This window comes from Stegastes partitus, unplaced genomic scaffold (assembly GCF_000690725.1).
Source record: "Stegastes partitus isolate 25-593 unplaced genomic scaffold, Stegastes_partitus-1.0.2 Scaffold3654, whole genome shotgun sequence".
Lineage (NCBI taxonomy): Eukaryota > Metazoa > Chordata > Actinopteri > Pomacentridae > Stegastes > Stegastes partitus.
The window spans coordinates 47,045-65,751 of NW_007581385.1; the positions used below are offsets into that span (position 1 = coordinate 47,045).

General features: G+C 40.2%; 2 protein-coding genes across 2 annotated transcripts; both read left to right on the forward strand.

The window, feature by feature from the left end:
- The first annotated feature begins 1,918 nt into the window (after nt 1-1,918).
- LOC103376069 (low affinity cationic amino acid transporter 2) lies at nt 1,919-11,023 on the forward strand. The gene is made up of 14 exons (XM_008306424.1): nt 1,919-1,996; nt 3,085-3,191; nt 3,675-4,062; nt 4,466-4,840; nt 5,392-5,547; nt 6,221-6,383; nt 6,482-6,618; nt 7,303-7,525; nt 8,967-9,103; nt 9,193-9,295; nt 9,387-9,523; nt 9,643-9,809; nt 9,905-10,013; nt 10,099-11,023. The coding sequence occupies exons 4-14, from the start codon at nt 4,471-4,473 to the stop codon at nt 10,224-10,226; spliced, it is 1,830 nt and encodes a 609-aa protein (XP_008304646.1). The 5' UTR covers nt 1,919-1,996; nt 3,085-3,191; nt 3,675-4,062; nt 4,466-4,470; the 3' UTR covers nt 10,227-11,023.
- Nucleotides 11,024-11,880: 857 nt separating this feature from the next.
- Nucleotides 11,881-16,198, forward strand: LOC103376071 (platelet-derived growth factor receptor-like protein). The gene is made up of 7 exons (XM_008306425.1): nt 11,881-12,110; nt 12,327-12,478; nt 12,567-12,709; nt 12,808-12,959; nt 13,096-13,389; nt 15,289-15,428; nt 15,801-16,198. Exons 1-7 carry the CDS (start codon nt 12,035-12,037, stop codon nt 16,005-16,007), a joined length of 1,164 nt encoding a protein of 387 aa, XP_008304647.1. The 5' UTR covers nt 11,881-12,034; the 3' UTR covers nt 16,008-16,198.
- The last annotated feature ends 2,509 nt before the right edge of the window (nt 16,199-18,707 follow it).

Below are 18,707 nucleotides of genomic sequence, written 5' to 3' on the forward strand. Positions count from 1 at the left end.
TAAAGATGAAGTCACAGAGAAAAGATCTGTAGGAGTTGCCAACGAGTTGTCTTTTCTCTCCCACAAGCATGACACAGCAGTTCTCAAATTCTTCACTGCAAATAATAAGTCCTATTTTACAAATCACCAAACGAAGAAACTCATACTCTCATATTTTTGCTGCAGATGTTGTGAATACAGAACACATTCACACACCTGTGTCAAAAAATGTGGACAAAATGTGGACATGAGTGGGTGAATTCAGGTACATGTAGTAGAATATTTTCTCACAAATTCCTTTTTTAATGGATATTTTTTTCGCACAAACACAACAAACACAAGTCAATAACTAAACCGTATGAATCTGCCACTATGAGTCATGGTAGATTGCTATTTATTTCCACTCAAAAATCGAAAGACCTGAATTATTTTGTACTGGGAGATGTGGAGCAAATTTGACTTGTACATGTCAAGAGCTCTGTTCAGAGCTCTGAAAGCTTTTGACCAATCAAAGGAATTCATTTGGGTGTCTGGCCTTTGAATCTCAGCACTCTGCAACACAATCATCAAAACACTAAATGTTAAAACTCTTTTGTAAGAACGTTGTTTCGAAAGAGTTTCAGAGACTTTCAGCACCAATGCAAAGGCACATTGAAGAAGTTCTGGTGGCCACAAATCTTGCAAAGAAAACACATCTAGCTTTTTCCTTTAATTTGTCACCTGTATGTATTCAATAAAGCATCTTAGTCACATACAGATTGTAATATAATGCACAGAATGATACAGAGGAGAAGGAGATCATCTTGTCTTCCAGTAAAGTAAAAAGAGTTTCAAGGAATATTGTAGGAAATATATATGTCAAATTTGTGCTTTATACTCTGTTATTTAAAGAATAAAAGCTTCATGATTCACCAGTAAAGATTCTGTTTGTCTTTCTGTGTCTCTGACTTCGTTCCTGTGAACCTTAAAGTGGATGTTGAGATCAAACTGAACAGCGTCACTGGCTGTCGTTTTGCTTTGTGGTTAATAGCAGTGAATTCCCTGACATCATCTGACCTCCATTCACTGTATAAACACGAATAATGTCGTTTACTCATGTTTCTGTTTGAGTCACATCGGGTCTGGTGAAGGAAATATGTTTGCTCTGCTAATTTTCCTTCATTACTTAATTCTCCGTTAATCCAGTTCCCCCTCTTTGTTTTTCCATCCACCTGTGCTGAAAGAGAGACGAGGCCATATGAGGTAAACGCTGATGGAGGCGGGAGGAAGCGCCGATGAAGTGTCTTTGTTGTATACTGACCTCTTCTGCTTAGAAAATGCACTGCACACTGCAGGCAAAAATGCAAAATGTACATCTGTTGAGAGAAAAACCACAAGTGCGCATTCAGTTCTGAAGCTGAAGATCACAAAATTAGTTTCTGAATTCTAGAAATTATGTTATTATATATTTAAAAGTTGAAATATTTAAAAAATCATAAAAGTTTTGAATGCATTCATGATTTAAAAAGCTATATATACTTTTTTTTCATTTAAGCACTGTTTTTTGTTGGGTTTTTTTTACCTCAGCAATCAGTGACCTTTAATTTTAACAATAATGGAGGCATCTTGAGACTCTGTGCTTCAATTTTCCCCAAAGCAATTTCCTAGAAAGCAGGTTGCAGTCCCTAAAATCCCCACATACATCCTGCAAATTCACAAAACTGAAATTATGGTGTAAAAACAAAACAACAAATGAAGCGAGCACAAAAGCATTTTTCACATTCTGAATAGGATTTGCTGTTCACAGCTCTCACCCGGCGCCTTCCATGCAATAATGAGCACATTATGATCCAAACTGGTCGGCAGTGAGAAAGGCTACTTTGTAAGTAATTCCATTGAGTGGGAGGGTCACACAGGCCGGTCTTGTATATATCGCCGTAAAAATCATGTTTCCTCCATCCAAGTCAACAGCGAGGATTATTTGTGTTTGCTTGCTCTGTTTCAGTCACCAGTTTCTCCTCGTGGGACTGAAGACAAGGTAAAGGAACTTGTGTATCTACTGAATAAAATGACCGTTCAAATCCCTGACCTCTGCTTTGATTTAAATCAGGACGTTTCAATGCATTTAACTGGTGCTGCAGCTGTTTATTTTATCTTACACTGCTATAAAAGATGCATCAAAACCACAGTTTGTGCTGCTCATTGACATAGCTCAGACTGTGATAATCTAAATAAATCCTCTTGTCCCTTATTATGTGGAAAAATATATATTTTTAAAGATTTTTCCCCCAAAAAACAACTGTTGCAGTATATAAACAATCTTGCATTTAAAGGGTTAAAATTTTGAAAATGAATATTTTTTTAGTTGTAATCATTACAGATGTTGGTTAAACAATCTAGCTTTTGGAAAGTGGAAAATAATATGAATATTTAACATTTTAGTGGCAGACATTTTAAAGAGGACTTTTTTTGTCCTTAACATCTTTAAGTGTGATTTTATTTTATTTTTTTAATCTGACGGTGTTCAAAAAATGATGATACTTGAGACTCAGTGTTGTTGTAAATCAATGACATGTTCCAGACTGACCTTTTTTCTTTCTTTTTTTTTTTTTAATTCCACTTACCATTTATTTTATGGGGAAAAAAATATCATTCTGGGTGTTTTTTCCATTTAAACAAGCAAACAATGATGGTATGATGCAAACAAACAGGCATCTGAAGGGTTAAAATCATAAAAATGACCCAACATCTGATAATTATAATCAGGTAAAATAAATAAATACAATTCTAACTCACTGAAAGTTGAAAACAATAGTCATATATAATATTTCTGTGACAGTTTTTCTGACGAGGACATTTTTCTCCTCGAGAATTCTTCGTAGCTTTTTGAAACAGACACCTGAGAGTTGCACGCACAGCAGACAGCAATAAACAGCACATTAACGAACATTAACTGAGCTCTTTTGCGGTCATAAAGCTCCACAACACGTGTGTAGTAGCTGCTGCTTAGTTAAGCATTACCCCCATTGTCCTTCTGGAAATTAAATGGTATCTCAGCTGCAGAGATGTGCAGATAGGAAGCCTGAGCTTAAAGTTTGTTCAGAGGTACTTTGACCGTCCACACAGGCTCGCCTTCCCGCTCGACTCCCGCCCGCTGAAGTAGATGCCAGGAGGGATTAGGAAGCCGAAATCCCCTGATGGGAGATGAGAAGGTGAATGCTACCTCTCACAGAGTAAGTGTACAGGCCCCGCTGCATGTATAAGCCATGAAAGCTGCTTTGTCCTCCTCTGTTTCATTCACTCGCGGGGCCATTAGTCTGGCAGGCTCACACCTTGAGGTAGAGATGGAGGCCCGGCTCCTATAGGGAGGCAGGAAAACTCCAACAAAGCTGCAGTGATAAGGTCACAGCAACAGCGACATGTAAACACAGTGTAGCTTTCAGGATATTTCCATTTTCAAGTGACTTCCTACTCCACGGTTCCTGGAAATATCAAGAGTGTAGTTTGTAGCTTGTGTCAGTTCCTACAGTTGTCACATTCAGATGCTTCATTTTCACTGTTTTTTGTGAAGGACAGACTCCAAAGTTATAGATAGAAATAATCATGAAAAGATTATCAAAGTTTGTCTGCTGAAGAGTCAAAGACAAAATCAAGAATGACTAAAGGTTGCATTTTCATTTTTAAGTGAGCTTTTAATTTGTTTATTTTTTTCCCAGCATTTGATTGATCCAAAGTGAGAGTTGACTTTATCTCTGATATGATACCGCACTGCTGAGGTGAGAACACACATTGTAAAAGACAAATACATACATATTTATTTCTTTTTACCCCATCTTCTGTAATCATCTGAAATATTTAAGGACATAATTGTGTGAGTGGGTAAAGGCTGAGTAAAGTGCAGACCCGGAGCAGGGCGTTGTTGTGTGTTTTTTTTTTTTTCCTGCGCAGTGGGCGGCATTGAAAACTTCAGGCATCAGCACTTTGATATCAGGAGACTGATAAAGGAGGGCACGTATAAAAGAATAATGTGATTTAGACGACTGACGGAGTCTATTAATTGTCTCTTCAAAGCGCACCTGTGAGTCAGGAAATTACACTGAAGCGGTGAGTGGATGGTTGTTTCTTTAACGTTCTATCAACTATTAGAGGATGTCATGTGAAGGCTGTTATGCTTTAACAAAACTGATTTTTTTCCCCCCTCCACCCTATTTTTTATAGTTTAAATGTGTTGTTTGATGGCTCAGATTTAAGTACAGTAGCTTTTAGAGTAAACTTTTTTAAAACAACAGGCTGCTATTGTAATAAAAGTCGATACTGATGATAGTGTTTCTTCAGAAAGTGCTCCTCGGTGGGGCTGATCTGACAATTATTCACCAATCTGCCCTTCCTTCCGCCTCTCCTCTCCCCTCGCCCTCTCTCCTCTTTCTCAACGACATCAACCTGCACTCCCACCTGTCCCTTCATATACACTTCCCTCATCTTTCCCCTCGGATCCAAACCCTTTTAGAAAACATGTCGTGCGGCCCGTTGAAGTGGTTTCTGGGGAGCCTGTCTCGGAGGAAGCCCCTGGAGCCCGAGGGGGAGCAGTCCACCTTTAACCGATGCCTGACCACCTTGGACCTGGTGGCCCTCGGCGTGGGCAGCACCCTGGGAGCCGGAGTCTACGTCCTCTCCGGAGAGGTGGCCAGAGACACTGCAGGACCCAGCATCATCATTTCTTTCTTCATCGCCGCCCTGGCTTCCATATTTGCTGGCCTGTGCTATGCAGAGTTTGGGTCACGGGTTCCCAAAACAGGCTCGGCATACCTTTACAGCTATGTGACTATCGGAGAGCTGCTGGCTTTTATTACTGGATGGAATCTGCTTCTTTCCTACGTCATAGGCAAGTGTGATCAGTTACAATACATTATTATGTGTTAGTTTGATAGAAAAAGCCCCCTTTTATTGTTATTTTGTTGAATCAATGCTCATATGTGACTGAAATGTATAGGAAATGTATCAAGTTCATTTTTGAACCTGTCATTTTCATTCCCATCGTCCTCTTGTGAAAAACTGTTGATTTTCCTTTTATGTAACATGCTTACTCACAGAACGCACAGAAAGCCATAAATGATCAACCATTAGCAGAAGAGTCTTTAACATCGCTCTCTGACCTTTCGCCTGCCGGAGATTTTAATGACGCTTAGAGTAAAAGTTGGCGAGTCCAGTCATATCGCCTTTCCACTTGAAGTCTTGTTTTCCATTTATACACGGATTATTAGATACATCTTTATGACCACGTAAAGTGGTTCCAAATCACCGTGTGATAAAGAATGAAAGGCCCAAGGACGGAAATGTCCCCATCAGTCCTTTCTGCTTATGATGGCAGTTAAACGATGGACTGATTAGTTTATTGCATGTTATATCGTGTACTATCGTATTCTGTTTGTTTAGGGACATCCAGCGTTGCACTGGCATGGAGCGGGACGTTTGATGACCTCATCGGAGGTGTTATATCGAAATACTTTGAAGAAAATGCGTCCATGGGCCTCCCTGGCCTGGCGCCTTACCCAGACGTCTTTGCTGCCGGTCTCATCCTGCTTCTGTCAGGTAAGATGGTAAAACTGTTGCTGTTGTCTTGGTGACAACAGAAACATCTATACGCTGTAATAAAGGACACTACTGGTCCAAGTCTAACAGGACTGGACTTTTTCCAAAATACAGATAAACACGATAAAATCAGGTGCTTTTCTTGAGCCAAAAAACAAGAAGAACAAGAAAAAACTGATTCCCAGTGTGAAGTGAACAAAAGATTTGACACAAATCCACAAAAAACAACTCAAGCAAGGCATAAATGACACAAAAGGACAGAAAGACACTTGAAACAACGTATACAAGACACAAAAGAAAAACAAGCAACATATGAAAGAAAAATCCATCCATCCATCCATTCTCTTCCGCTTATCCGGGGTCGGGTCGCGGGGGCAGCAGCACAAGTTAGACACAAAAGCAAAACGAGACACAAAAACAACAGACAAAACGTCAAAAACTAGATCACAAAACGACAAAAGCAAGACAAAAAATGACACAAATGGGACACAAAATGACACGAACAATAAACAAAACAAAGAAAAAGTTACCATCGATGTTGATTACGGTATCAACACAATATAAACACAGGAACACAGAACATTATTGGAAAGTCTAATTACAGTTTCTGTAAATTACAATGATGACACTAAAAAGTTCCAAGAAAATTTGATTTAAAACGTTTTCCCTGAAGGTCTGCTGGCTTTTGGAGTAAAAGAGTCGACAATGATCAACAAGATCTTCACGGCGATCAACATCCTGGTGCTCGTGTTCGTCATCATCTCCGGATTCATCAAGGGAGACGTCGCCAACTGGCAACTAAGCGAAGAAGATATATTAAACCAAACACTGGCTGGGTGTGTATGTGTGCAGGATCCTGTCTTACATAAATGCAGCAGTGTTGTCATCTCACTGTAAATAACTACAAGGTGATGCTCTTTCTCCCCCGCTGCAGAAACCTGAGCTCCACTGGAAATGTAACAGCCAACTTCGGAGTGGGAGGATTTTTCCCTTATGGCTTCGGTGGAACTCTGGCAGGAGCTGCAACCTGCTTCTACGCTTTCGTTGGATTCGACTGCATCGCCACAACAGGTAGGAGGACCGCTTGTCTCATTTGAGAATGTTAGTACAAAACACAAAGGATTTACAAACGAGACATTGAAAATATAAACTACACAACTTTGAGACTATGTTCAAAAAAGTAAAACAGGTTCAGGAACTACATGTGCTGTGTAATGGAAAAAGTTAAATCATAATTAAATTCATTCTAATGGTGGACAGTATAACGGTGTATCACCTTGTAAGAGGAGTAAATCATCAGTTTAGTAATCACAATCATCTTGTATGGTGTAATAAAACTAATACATTTTCATATTATTATCTTAATTCTCTTTTTTTTATTGTAAAATGCATGATTTTACAAGTTATTTCTTCCATCAGCACAATTTCATGTTACTTTGCCTGATATTTTGCACATTAGTTTCCTTATTTTTCTTAAATGTAACATGTGTGAGCTACTGGATACCTTGAATTTCCCTAGTTCAAAGATCTATCTAATATATCGTGATGAATACAATGCAAGCAATGTTCATATTACAATAGCTTTATTTTTTAAACGTTCTACAGAAATCCTTTCTTTATCTTAATCCCAGTCTTTAGTTTAGCTTCAATTTTCTATATTCCAATGAGGATTGTTGCGATTGTCTTCAAGCCACATATACTTTGATGACAGCTTTTCCCAAACTCCTGCTGACTTCTTTGTTTCTTTCTTGGCAGGCGAGGAGGTGAAGAACCCCCAGAAGTCCGTCCCTGTGGGCATCGTGGCCTCGCTGCTGATCTGCTTCCTGGCCTACTTTGCTGTGTCCGCCGCCCTCACCCTCATGATGCCCTACTACATGCTCAGTGAGAAAAGCCCCCTGCCTGTCGCCTTTGAGTACGTTGGCTGGGGTCCCGCCAAATACGCCGTGGCTGTGGGATCTCTGTGCGCTCTGTCAACCAGGTATGAGACTGCTGGCAGGGTGGTTGGGTGTTACATGAGGTTAGAAAGTAAAGCTGCAGTAGGCAGATATCTGGAAAAGTCGTAAACACAAACATCAACATATGAAATTAAAATAGCCTGCAGCTGAGAGCTTTTGGCTAAACTATTTTGAGGTAAACCAACCGACACAACCTAACCAACACCTACAACACATTCTGATATCATAGGTGAAAGACATAAAGGTGATTGGTGAGCTTGAGATATCAGAGTTATTGGATTGAACTCCAGTTTTATGAGTATGCTTCGCTGATACCTATGCCTGTTTATTGTCAGACTCTCTTTCAGACTTTCCTTTGTTGTTGTCACTCTGCAGGGTAGGCAGTTGTTCCAGTGCTGGAATAGCAGCTTTTCTTACGTTCTCATGCATGTGCAAGTGCATTTGAAGAACAGTCCATAGAGAACACCTTACTTCTGACAAGAGCTGGGTTAGAATTTCTGAAGCCTGAAAACAGAGCCAGGAGGAGGTTCAGAAGTTTAGCTTCCTCTCAGATGTCTTGAAATATATAATTTGATGGTATATTATGGGATTTATGTCCAATAAAGCCAAATAAACCCCCCCAAAAATACTGCCTACCCTAGCTTTAAGCTCAAAGCCCTTTAGTGCCTAACCAAGCTGCTATGGCTTTTAAATAAGAATACTATTAAATGCTTACAGTTTTTGGTAGCTGGTAGCATACCATAAGTATCTGATGCTCACTGACTCAGCTTGTCCAAATGTTTTACTCATGCAAGAAGCGTGCAAACATGTAGCGATTTAGCTTTATTAAACAAACGCATCTTCTTCTCAAACCATTTGTCAAAACACAGCAAGAGTCCAACACATACTATTTCAGAAAGGTTTCAAAAGACAGCACTGTAGTCAAACATCTCAGTGGAACATTTGGCTCTAATTTTAATATCTTCTGTAGTTCGAGTAACTATCAAACTATGCTCCACAGTATTTACTTGATATCAGCTTTACGCGGAACTTGGAAAGCATTAAAGCCAAATACCCCGGGTCACCTGACAGCAACAGTAGTGTAGCCCAAGAAGATTAAGGTCAGCTGTTTCTTACAAAGAGGAAGTGTCTGACAAAAAACATTGTTGTGAGTTCAGTTAATCATGTTGTCGGCCTTCACATTCACAACTAAGACTTCTAACAGAAGTTTCACTGTATCTTCAGATTAGACGGCTGAAAAAGAAAGTTTTGTTTTGTTTTGTTTGTCAGACAAGATGTGATCTTGCATAGTCAGACCACATGTCAGTTTTGTTTTGGGATCGAGAAACTTTTGTTTCAGAGATGCCATGGGGATTAATCAGTCTTTCAATCAGCCACTTCTTAAATTGATAAGAAGTTGTGCTGGATTGATTCCACACATTTTTCATTGCTGTTGTTTAACTCTGTTTATGTTTTTGTCTCCAGCCTGCTGGGCTCCATGTTCCCAATGCCTCGAGTCCTGTTCGCCATGGCGAGAGACGGGCTGCTTTTCCAACCCTTAACCCAAGTCACCGCCAAGGGAAGTCCTGCTGTAGCTACCATATCATCTGGAGTTGTGGCAGGTACAGATGTTTCAGCTGTTCAGGGATTTCTGTGTGGCTTTTCTGGGCTTGAAGTGACTCTTTGTCTCTTGTGTCTGTTGTATCTTTAGCCATCATGGCTCTGCTGTTCGATCTGGAAGCCTTGGTGGAAATGATGTCCATCGGCACTCTGTTTGCTTACACACTGGTGGCCATATGCATCCTAATACTGAGGTACATTTATTTGTTTGGTCTCCTGCAGCTCTTTCCTTACAATTTTGTGCAAACCTTAGCTTGTTACATGTTAATTTCCTCTGTAATCTAGGTACCAGACAGGTTCATCTGAGGAAGACACAGACCTTAAGATCAAAGAGTCAAACTCAAAGTTCAGCATCTTGAAGCCTCCATCGACTGCCAACTCTTCCACCTCACGAACTGTCACAATCTTGACTGTAACCTCTGGTAAGTTAGGAGAAGATTCTTCTCAGTTGTGTCCGAAGCTACTTTTCATGACCTGCAACAGGTTCATGACTTTTGCCACAAACGGATCTTTGTCATTCATCTTTTCTCTTTCTCGGCAGTTGTATGTGTGGTCGTACTGTGCATCATCCTGGCTCTGGCCATAGAATCTCTGGCCAATGGGGAAGCCTGGAGTATCGTGCTTATCTGCATCTTTGGCGTAATCCTGCTGCTCACTGTTTTCCTCATCTGGAGGCACCCACAAAATCCCACCAAGGCGTCGTTTATGGTGAGAGCATTTCACAGACTATCAGACCGTTCAAGGGATTTTGAATAATCATCAATAATAAACACTTATCACCTCCCTGTTATCTCTTTTCTTAGGTACCTTTACTCCCTGCTCTGCCCATTGTGAGCACTTTCATCAATGTCTACCTGATGGTGCAGTTAGGTGCAGACACGTGGCTTCGATACGCCATCTGGATGTTAGTCGGTAAGCCCAGATTTTTCTTGAAAAGGTTTAGAGAGTTTTGCTCGTTCCTGAACTATAATGACTCGTCTTCCTCTTCTCTCTGCAGGGCTAGTTATCTATTTTGGCTACGGAATGCATTTTAGTGTTCAGAGAAAGCGTGTCAGGGTCAACGAGATGACAGTCGCGACAGTCAGCGGCAAAACAGACAAGATCATCTGCGAAGAGAAATTCTGAGCTCAAGTCGCGTGAAGACCTTAAAAAAATTAGATGTTACAGTGAGTAACTAATTTAAATATACCACACCAGTGCTGGTCTGTGCACAGACAAAATGGGCAGATGGGTTAACTCATCTTTTGTTCCACACTGACACTTTATTGCATCTTAACAGAGTCTGCTATGTTTTTAAAAATTGTTATTGTCAACACTGAAACATTAAAATGTTGCAAATCATTGGACCTTTAAGGTGTTCAAACAGGGAATTAGTATTTCCTAAAGCCATTTTGTATAAAAAATAATAATTAGATATGGGGGAGCACACATTTAAACGTCACTCTGTGCTCATTATTAATCATATTGACCTTCATTTGGTGCCAGTATCAATGTCAGCAGCGTCTCCAGGAGCCTTTAATTTTCCTATTCAAGTTCCTATTGAAATCTTTTAAAAATGCAAAGGAAAAAAGCAGACAATTCACATTTTATTACACTGAAATAACATGTTTATACTTTTCACGTCATTTGTAAGTTTAAAAATGAATTTCAACTTCATACAATTTTGATAATGAATCCAAATAATCTAATTTTATTTTCTTACGTATCAATTTATAGAATTAGACTGAAGAAGTTGCACAATGTAGATACAGAAAGCCTTTTGTGGAATGTCATGTTTTTGTGTTGGTAACCTTTTCAAAGTCAGCTGTAATGATGGTTTTCTTATCCCCAAGTGTAAATATGGAAACTGTACGTGTTTGCTAATTATATTACTGTTAATGTATGACCTAATTAAAGAGAAATAATCACGTTTTCCACATGGATACAATCTGGAGTTACTTTGTTCTTTATCAGCGCATGTTGATTTGAAGTTAATAAAATAATAAAGAAGTCCAATTCCACCTGTAATATTGCATCAAGGGCCAGAGATGGTTCACTACCCAGAGTGCACCGAGAACAAAAGGACCTTTCAAGGCAGCTTATCTGTGTCATGTTCAAAATCACGGCTTAGCTAGTCACTCAGAGGGAAAGGTTTACATTGTTCCCACTGGGAACAGCATGTTATGAATTTAATCAAAAATGCATATCTTGTTTGGAAATATGTCATCACAGAGATATTGTCGTGTTTTTCTCGGACGACTTAACAATCCGTACTGCAGATTGTTGTTCTCTTTAAAAAAAAATGAATTAATTTAATGGAATTTCACATTAAAAGATAATGTTGGACAGTTTTGTTTCCCAATAAATCCCAGTAATTATGCCAGTGTTTCAAAGCACCTACAGTCCACTGGATGAATTACATCACATACAATAAACAGACACAGATAAATAAGTTCAACGCTACTTTTCACGTATGATTTTGTGCTTTATATATTGTTCTCAAGCTGGTCAAGTCTGTGTTTTGATCTACCCCCGTAGAGACAGTTAGTTTATGTAGGACACATGGTTTACTGGGCACCAAATGCTTTTAATAACTTTGCCACAGCGCTGGTCTGGGCAGTGTTCCTGAGGATCAGACTCATGCTGCTAACACACTTCCAGTCCAGCAGCTAAGCAAACAGGCTGTGCGATTCCAGATGGAGGGGCCTCAGTCTCTGGACCCTCATTGGTCCGGACAGGCTTCAAAAGCCTCCATTGAGCCACTCAGGAGGAATTTGGGGTACTAAGGCCGCTCTCAGGAGGAGGAATTTGCGTGATTCTGGTAAACAGCTGACTTTGCAAGCTCTGCCCTCCTCTTCTCTTCTCTTTCGCCTTCCCTCCTTTTGGTTTCTACACTGTGTTGAACTGCCTGAACTAACAATCCTCACAGCACTTTAATAATCCACTGATCAATCATGCCTTTGGAGTCTGGATCGAAGTGGAGGCTGGTGCTGAGCGCTCTCTTCATTTGCGCCGTAATCTTCGAGTTAGGTGAGTCACTTTGTTCCCTGTTCGCCGTGCAGCTCTGTGAACATGTGTTCCTACCAAGAGGGGAAAATTCCTCTCAGCCTTGCGCGAGACGTGACTCAGTCTACAAGGTGCCATCTGATAAAAAAAAAAAAAAAGATACAACATGCATCAATCTTATCTATATTTGCACACTGCTGATGCACTATGTCCTCTGTACATCGTGTTATTGACAAAAAGATGCACAAGAACAGAGGGCCACTCAAGGGAGGACACTAAAGCCAAGCAAACCAAAACTGGGGAAGTCAACAAAGAAAGGGCCCAGAGCTGTGACAGCCAAACCCAAGAGCAAAGCGACACCTGCAGCCGAGGCACAGACCCTCCTCACGCAGGTACTACGTCCATTGACATGGGAATACACATGATTGTGTTGTGGTTTCCTAAAAAATGTGATTATAATTTTGTATGTGACACACAAAGGTGCTCAACAGAGGTAAGTTTAAGAAGGTGGGAGAGACCATCAGTGTGCAGACAGGAGACACTCTGGAGCTGAGGTGTAGAGGTAAACCTGTGCAGTGGAGCGTCCCTCCCTACCTGGAGGAGGATGACGATGGAAGGCTCAGGTACTGTCCATAAATCTTTATTGCACACTTTAGAGTTCAAATGATGACATCTGTTGGAGTGTCTGCATGTTTCTTCTTCTTCTGTTTTGGCTTTGCAGGATTGTCCAACACGAGCGATACGGCACTCTGACATTAGTCAACACCACTGGTGCAGACACGGGGGAGTACACCTGTTACCCAATGTACTGTGAAGACACAGACTGCAGGAAGGAGTATAATAAAGCTGTCAAAGTCTTTGTCTTCTTTCCCGGTATGATGAATGAACTTTCCTGATGCTTACACATGCACTTTTCAGAACTGCAGGCCTTGTTACACAACCTGCTTTATAGGAATCCTTCTCACACCCACATAATCCCAACATCAGCCTGCTTTGCTGTACCAAACAGACCCACAGGAACTCTTTGTCCCGTCTTCCGACTACTACGAGGTGATCCAGCTGAGAACCAACTGGCCGACGGTCCTTCCCTGCCAGGTGACGTCGCCGGAGGCTAAAGTGACTCTGCACCGTGAGTACCCACCAGTGGAGGTGGCAGTGGACGGGACGGAGATCTCCTTTAACGTCAAGAAGGGCTTCACCATCCATCGACCCCGGCCTTATCACGCTGGAGCCTTGTACTGCGTGGCCAGTCTGGGCACCCTGAGGCAGAGCTCCACCAAGTACATGCTCATCTATGTTAACTGTGAGTATTGCCTAATGCAGGTGTCTAGTCTGCCCCAGCATGCATTAGACACAAAGCAGACAAGCAAACAAATTAACATAGAGCTGGAAAATATAGACGGTCGCACTATAGTCAGCAAGTCATTGGCCAAACTTGTTCCAACTTTTCTGTATTTCTATTATTTTGAGTCAGTTGACTGGCAGAATAAACAGCATAAGACATGTTAAACTCTTCCAGGTATCCAGTCTTTAACTTTGAGAAAATTTAACAAAACCTTACATTCTTCTAACTCTTGTAGCTTCCACTGTTGCGCCAAATGCTTCCAAGTGCTCAAACTTCAGCTGACACTTCAACTTACATTTTTTCTTGTTTACTTATACTTGAAGCAGCTTTACTATCTTTCACTTCAATAGACACCTTCAGATCATTTTTTCAACATACACTTTAACTTTTACATTAATTTCAACTTCCTTCAGGACCAAATCTTAAACTGTGGCTTCTTTCAGACTTTATATTTTAGTTACTAAGTTAAATACAAATCTTACTCTTTTTCCTTTTTATAAACATTTTACCAGCAGCACATGCAAAGGTGAGAATTTTCTTAATACATAAATGATTCAAATGTATGATGAAAATGAATAAACAATCAAAATAGCTACCGAAAAGTATAGCTAACACTTTCAAATTGTTGGCTAATTACATGGATAAACAGTAGAAACTGATAGTTAACAGAAGGCTGTAGATAAACAAATGTAATTGTTAGCTAGTTCTAATAAAAACTGTCTAAATAGCTTGAGAAAGTTTTGAATTAACAGATGGATATTATTTGGTGTAAATGTGGCTAGCAGCTAGTTAGCTCACAGTTTGGATTAACAGTTAAAAATGTTACCTAAAAGTAAACACAATAGAAAAAAACTAGATTGAAGTATGGATAAAATTGTTAGCTCATGATAATGAACAAACAGTTCAAATAGCTCGATAAAACTGTAAATAAGCATTTGGATATTATTAATTAAAACATGGCCAGCAGTCGAAACTGTTAGCAAACAATATGGTTCAACAGTTGAAATTGCTCCTTAAAGTTTATAAACAGCTAAAATAGTTGGTTACAAGTATGGCTAACAGTTAAAATTGCGAGCTAACAGTAGGCTGTGGATAAATAAATGGAACCTAAAAACATTCAAATAGCTTTAGAAAGTTGAGAATAAATATTATTCTGTTAGGCCACAGTATGGACAGTTAAAATGGTTACCTAAAAGATTCTAAAAAATCTAAAATGGATATGGCTATGGATAAACAAATGGAGTTGTTAGCTAACCATAATTAGGTTATAATTAGTTTATTTAGCAAAAATATGGGGGGGAAAAAAACACAAAAAAACAAAACTAAACAAACCAAGTGACTCAACAACTACGAACAGTTAAAATTGTTTTCTAACAGTATGAACGATTAGTTGAAACTGTTAAAGGCTTAAAGTAGTGGATGTATGTTAAATGTATAGTTGAAACTAATAAATAAAAATCTCTGATTAAACTGACAACAGCACTGACAGCTCAACTGGATACAAATATTTTATTAATATCCACTTTTATATAAGTGCTAAATAATATTCAATTTAAAATAAATGATTTCAGATGAACACATTGAGGTGGTGCTGATGAAGGGATTCTTTAGTCCATCTGGAATAGAAAGCCTTTATTGTCGTACAAAAGCCCAGCAAAACTGCAAGACATTTCGGACGTCCTTGTAGAGATGTTCTTGTTGAAAAATGAAAAGAGGGATAATGCTCTTGACATGTGGATTGGTGGAGTGGCAGGCCTGTAGAGCTACATTACACATAAAAGGTTAGGAACCACTAGATGGTTAAATCCGATAAAATGACTGTCTGTTTACTCTCTGATACCTCCCATTTGCCATCAGATCCGATGGCTCCTCCTGCTCCAGTGATCCAGGCTTCATCGAGCTCGGTGGCTGTCGGTGAAAACCTGCGGGTCAGCTGCACTGTGATGGGAGAGCAGGACGTGGTGGTAGAGTTCACCTGGGAATACCCTGGACAGGAGGTCAGACACTCATGATAAGAGGAGAAAATCAAACATTTTTGCTTTATTACTTTAATAGAAGTCTTAATCTCTTGTGATTTTTATTGTGTTACTAAATTACCTTTGAATGCGTGCAGTGAAAAGCTGTTTTGAAGCACTGAGATCATGCATTTCAGGTTGTGAACTGAAAAGCTGAGAGAAGATCCTTGTCATTGGCAAACATCATCAGCGATGACAGCTTTCTTTCTGGCTAGTTTGTTATTAAAGCATTCAACCTATGGACTGTCTGTATCTTAAACTAACATTAATGACTTACCAGCACATAAGCAGTAAACTGGAGGGCTTACTACTAACATTCCTCATGTTCTAATTGAGTTGTTGTTCTGATTGCAGATCGGGAGGCCTCTGTACACGCAGGACGGCATCAGTCCGGTGGGTGGAGGAGCAGCTCGGCAGCAGTCTCAGTCTGTCCTCCTGGTGGACGAGGTGAGAGACGTGGACCAGGGAACCTACACCTGCACCGCCCAGAACCTGCAAGGAGCCAAATCAGTGTCCACCAACATTAAAGTGGTGCCCAAAGCCAAACCCAGGAAACCATGAGCGGGTTTGATGACACTGGCATGACAAAGGATTGTGATAAGAACCAGCATTTTATCTGTCACATGTTATTACATAATCATAATAAAACATCATCTTCTCATTTTGCAGCAATGAGTGATGAAAGCACACAGCTACAGTACAAAGATAAGAGAGGTTTGGTTGCTTAGATAAATGTATGTAAATTGTTTAAGCTTGTATATTAAAAGTTTTATATACACACATTGTTGCCTGACTTTTTCTATTCATTTCTGATTATGCACAGAGGTGAAAAGTAACTGAGTATATTTACATAATTCCATTAATTTTTACCTCCACACAGCTGCATTTCAGAGGGAAATAATGTACACTCTGCTCCACTGCATCATCTGACAGTTTTCATTACTTTAACATGAAGATTTTACACAATTGTATATAGCAAATTGTATAGCAAACTTTTTTAAAAAAACAGCACATTCAAAGGTTAAACCAGTGTTTTCCAACCTTCCTGCCATCTGACATCTTCCCAAAAGTCAAGTTCATATTTCAAATGTCTGAGTTGTTAACAGCTCCACTTATTAATGGTTTTCCCACTTTAAATTTCTTTATTTAAATAAATATTCAAATGATTCAATATCTTGCCAAAAACCAAGGATTCGAGGAAAAGTCCAGAAAATGAAAACTGATGACCCTTCAGATTTATCTTTCATCCCTGTATATAAAACTGTGAATGAAGTAGTGCAAACTAGCTAAATCTGCAGCAGCTACATGTTGCCGACGCAATGATGCTTCAGTATTAATGATCTAATTATGTCATATATAATAATCTGGTAAACCAAACCAGTACTTTAATACTTTAACTACATTTTGGTGCTATTACTTTTGTACCCTTTATTTGGGTAAAGAATCTAAAATCGTCTTCCACCACTGATTGCACATGACCCTGTCAAAAATGAATATATAAAAATATATAAACCATTGATAATCATGAGGTATGTGGTTTATTTTTCTTTAAGCAATATTTTGTTCAAAAACAAGAACATGTAAAACGTTCCCATATAGCAATGGGATACATTTCTCAGTATTTGTCAGACAAAAGAAACTGAAACAAAAATGTGTTATTGTAAGCAGTTTTATTGGGTTTTATTAAAATACAGTATTTGTGAGTGCAGGGAGCAGGAGAGAAGTGAAGAGTTTAAGTTAACTTAGGCTGAGCTTAAGTTATACTGAAGCACAACCAGCCACATGAAAACACAAAAACTCACCCAGTCCTTGTTTACTGATTTAAATTTGCCCTACAGTTTCCACCATCACTGAAAGTCCCTCAGCTACAAAACTCTGACCTGTGGAAATATGCTCATAGCCACTGGCAAAGTCAACCAGGTTAGCCACACAAGGTGCAAACATGTCCACCTATCCATTATCTATACACCGCTTAACCCTCACTAGGGTCGCAGGGGGCTGGAGCCTATCTCAGCCGACTCCGGGTGAAGGCCAGGTCATCAGTCTATCGCAGGGCTACACTTAGAGACAACAAAGCACACTCACATTCACACCTACGGACAATTTAGAATCACCAATTAACCTCAGCATGTTTTTGGACTGTGTGGGAGGAAGCCCGAGAACCCGGAGAGAACCCACGCTGCACGGGGAGAACATATGAACTCCACGCATAAAGCTCCCAGGTGTCCTAACCGGGACGCTAACCAGCGACCTTCTTGCTGCGAGGCAACAGTGCTAACCACTGATCCACCTTGCAAACATATGGCAATCGATAATATAAGAAATCTACTAGGTCTTCAATTTCTCAAATGCTGGGAGTGCATGGATACTCTTGTGTTCACTCTTACAGCCCACAGCAAAACATCCAGTCGGTTAGAGTTAGCAGAAGCAGCTGTTTGAAGTAAATAAACCTGGTGAAGTGAGAGGCAGCTGTTCATTTTGAATGGTTCATGTGGAAGCAGCAGCACCAAGGGGGCAGGATTACACAAAGTCTGAGCTCGACGACGTTTGGTTTGTTAAATGGTACGTAGCGCTCAGGCCAAATTCAAGTTCATAACAAGCACAAAGCACAACAGAAATGAATGGATTTCCACCACCTTAAGTTAAAACCCACTGACTGCTTTATTAGTACATTTGTGAAATCTAATGCAATCCAATGCAACAGCTCCGCCACATAGGGTTCTGTCCTCTTCATTAAACATCCATGAGGAACACTTTACAGTCCAGTACACCACTAACCAACCACTATGACCCCAAAGTTAAACCTAAAGTAGAATGATGACCGTTTTTGCAGCTCAATAAAGTTAATGTTTTCCTCCTCAGTGCTTGTTTTTATTTTAAATGCAGTGCACCTACTCATCCTGCCAGTAGATGGCGCTGTCCCTCCTCTCACTCCTAAGTGTGTCAGTGCAGCTACCAGGGGACAGGCGCATGTTTCCCTGCCTCTCGTGTTTCCTCTTCGCTCGCCGCTGTTCAAACCTCTGAGAGGGAAAACACACACACACACGGTCCCAGTCTGCGCCGCTCCGCTCTGCACGCCGCCAGCAGCCTCGTCTCTGTCCGCTACAGTCCTGGAGAAAACATACCCCTGCGGAGCCGCGTAAAAGCGCAGTTGGTTTCTTTACATAACCAGCGAGATCCAAAAACTGCAGCAGAGTGCCAGTGCTGGTCCGAGAGATGTCCTGCATGCACAATATGGTGAGCGCCAGTTTTTCCTAATCT

Excerpts from the sequence above, each read along its gene's own strand:
- LOC103376069 (XM_008306424.1), top strand. The coding sequence starts at position 4,471 with ATGTCGTGCGGCCCGTTGAAGTGGTTTCTGGGGAGCCTGTCTCGGAGG. Across the intron at positions 7,526-8,966 it reads CTGTGCGCTCTGTCAACCAG|CCTGCTGGGCTCCATGTTCC; the intron begins GTATGAGACTGC and ends TTTTGTCTCCAG. Across the intron at positions 9,810-9,904 it reads CCACCAAGGCGTCGTTTATG|GTACCTTTACTCCCTGCTCT; the intron begins GTGAGAGCATTT and ends CTCTTTTCTTAG.
- LOC103376071 (XM_008306425.1), top strand. The coding sequence starts at position 12,035 with ATGCCTTTGGAGTCTGGATCGAAGTGGAGGCTGGTGCTGAGCGCTCTC. Across the intron at positions 12,111-12,326 it reads CGCCGTAATCTTCGAGTTAG|ATGCACAAGAACAGAGGGCC; the intron begins GTGAGTCACTTT and ends ATTGACAAAAAG. Across the intron at positions 12,960-13,095 it reads AGTCTTTGTCTTCTTTCCCG|ACCCACAGGAACTCTTTGTC; the intron begins GTATGATGAATG and ends TGTACCAAACAG.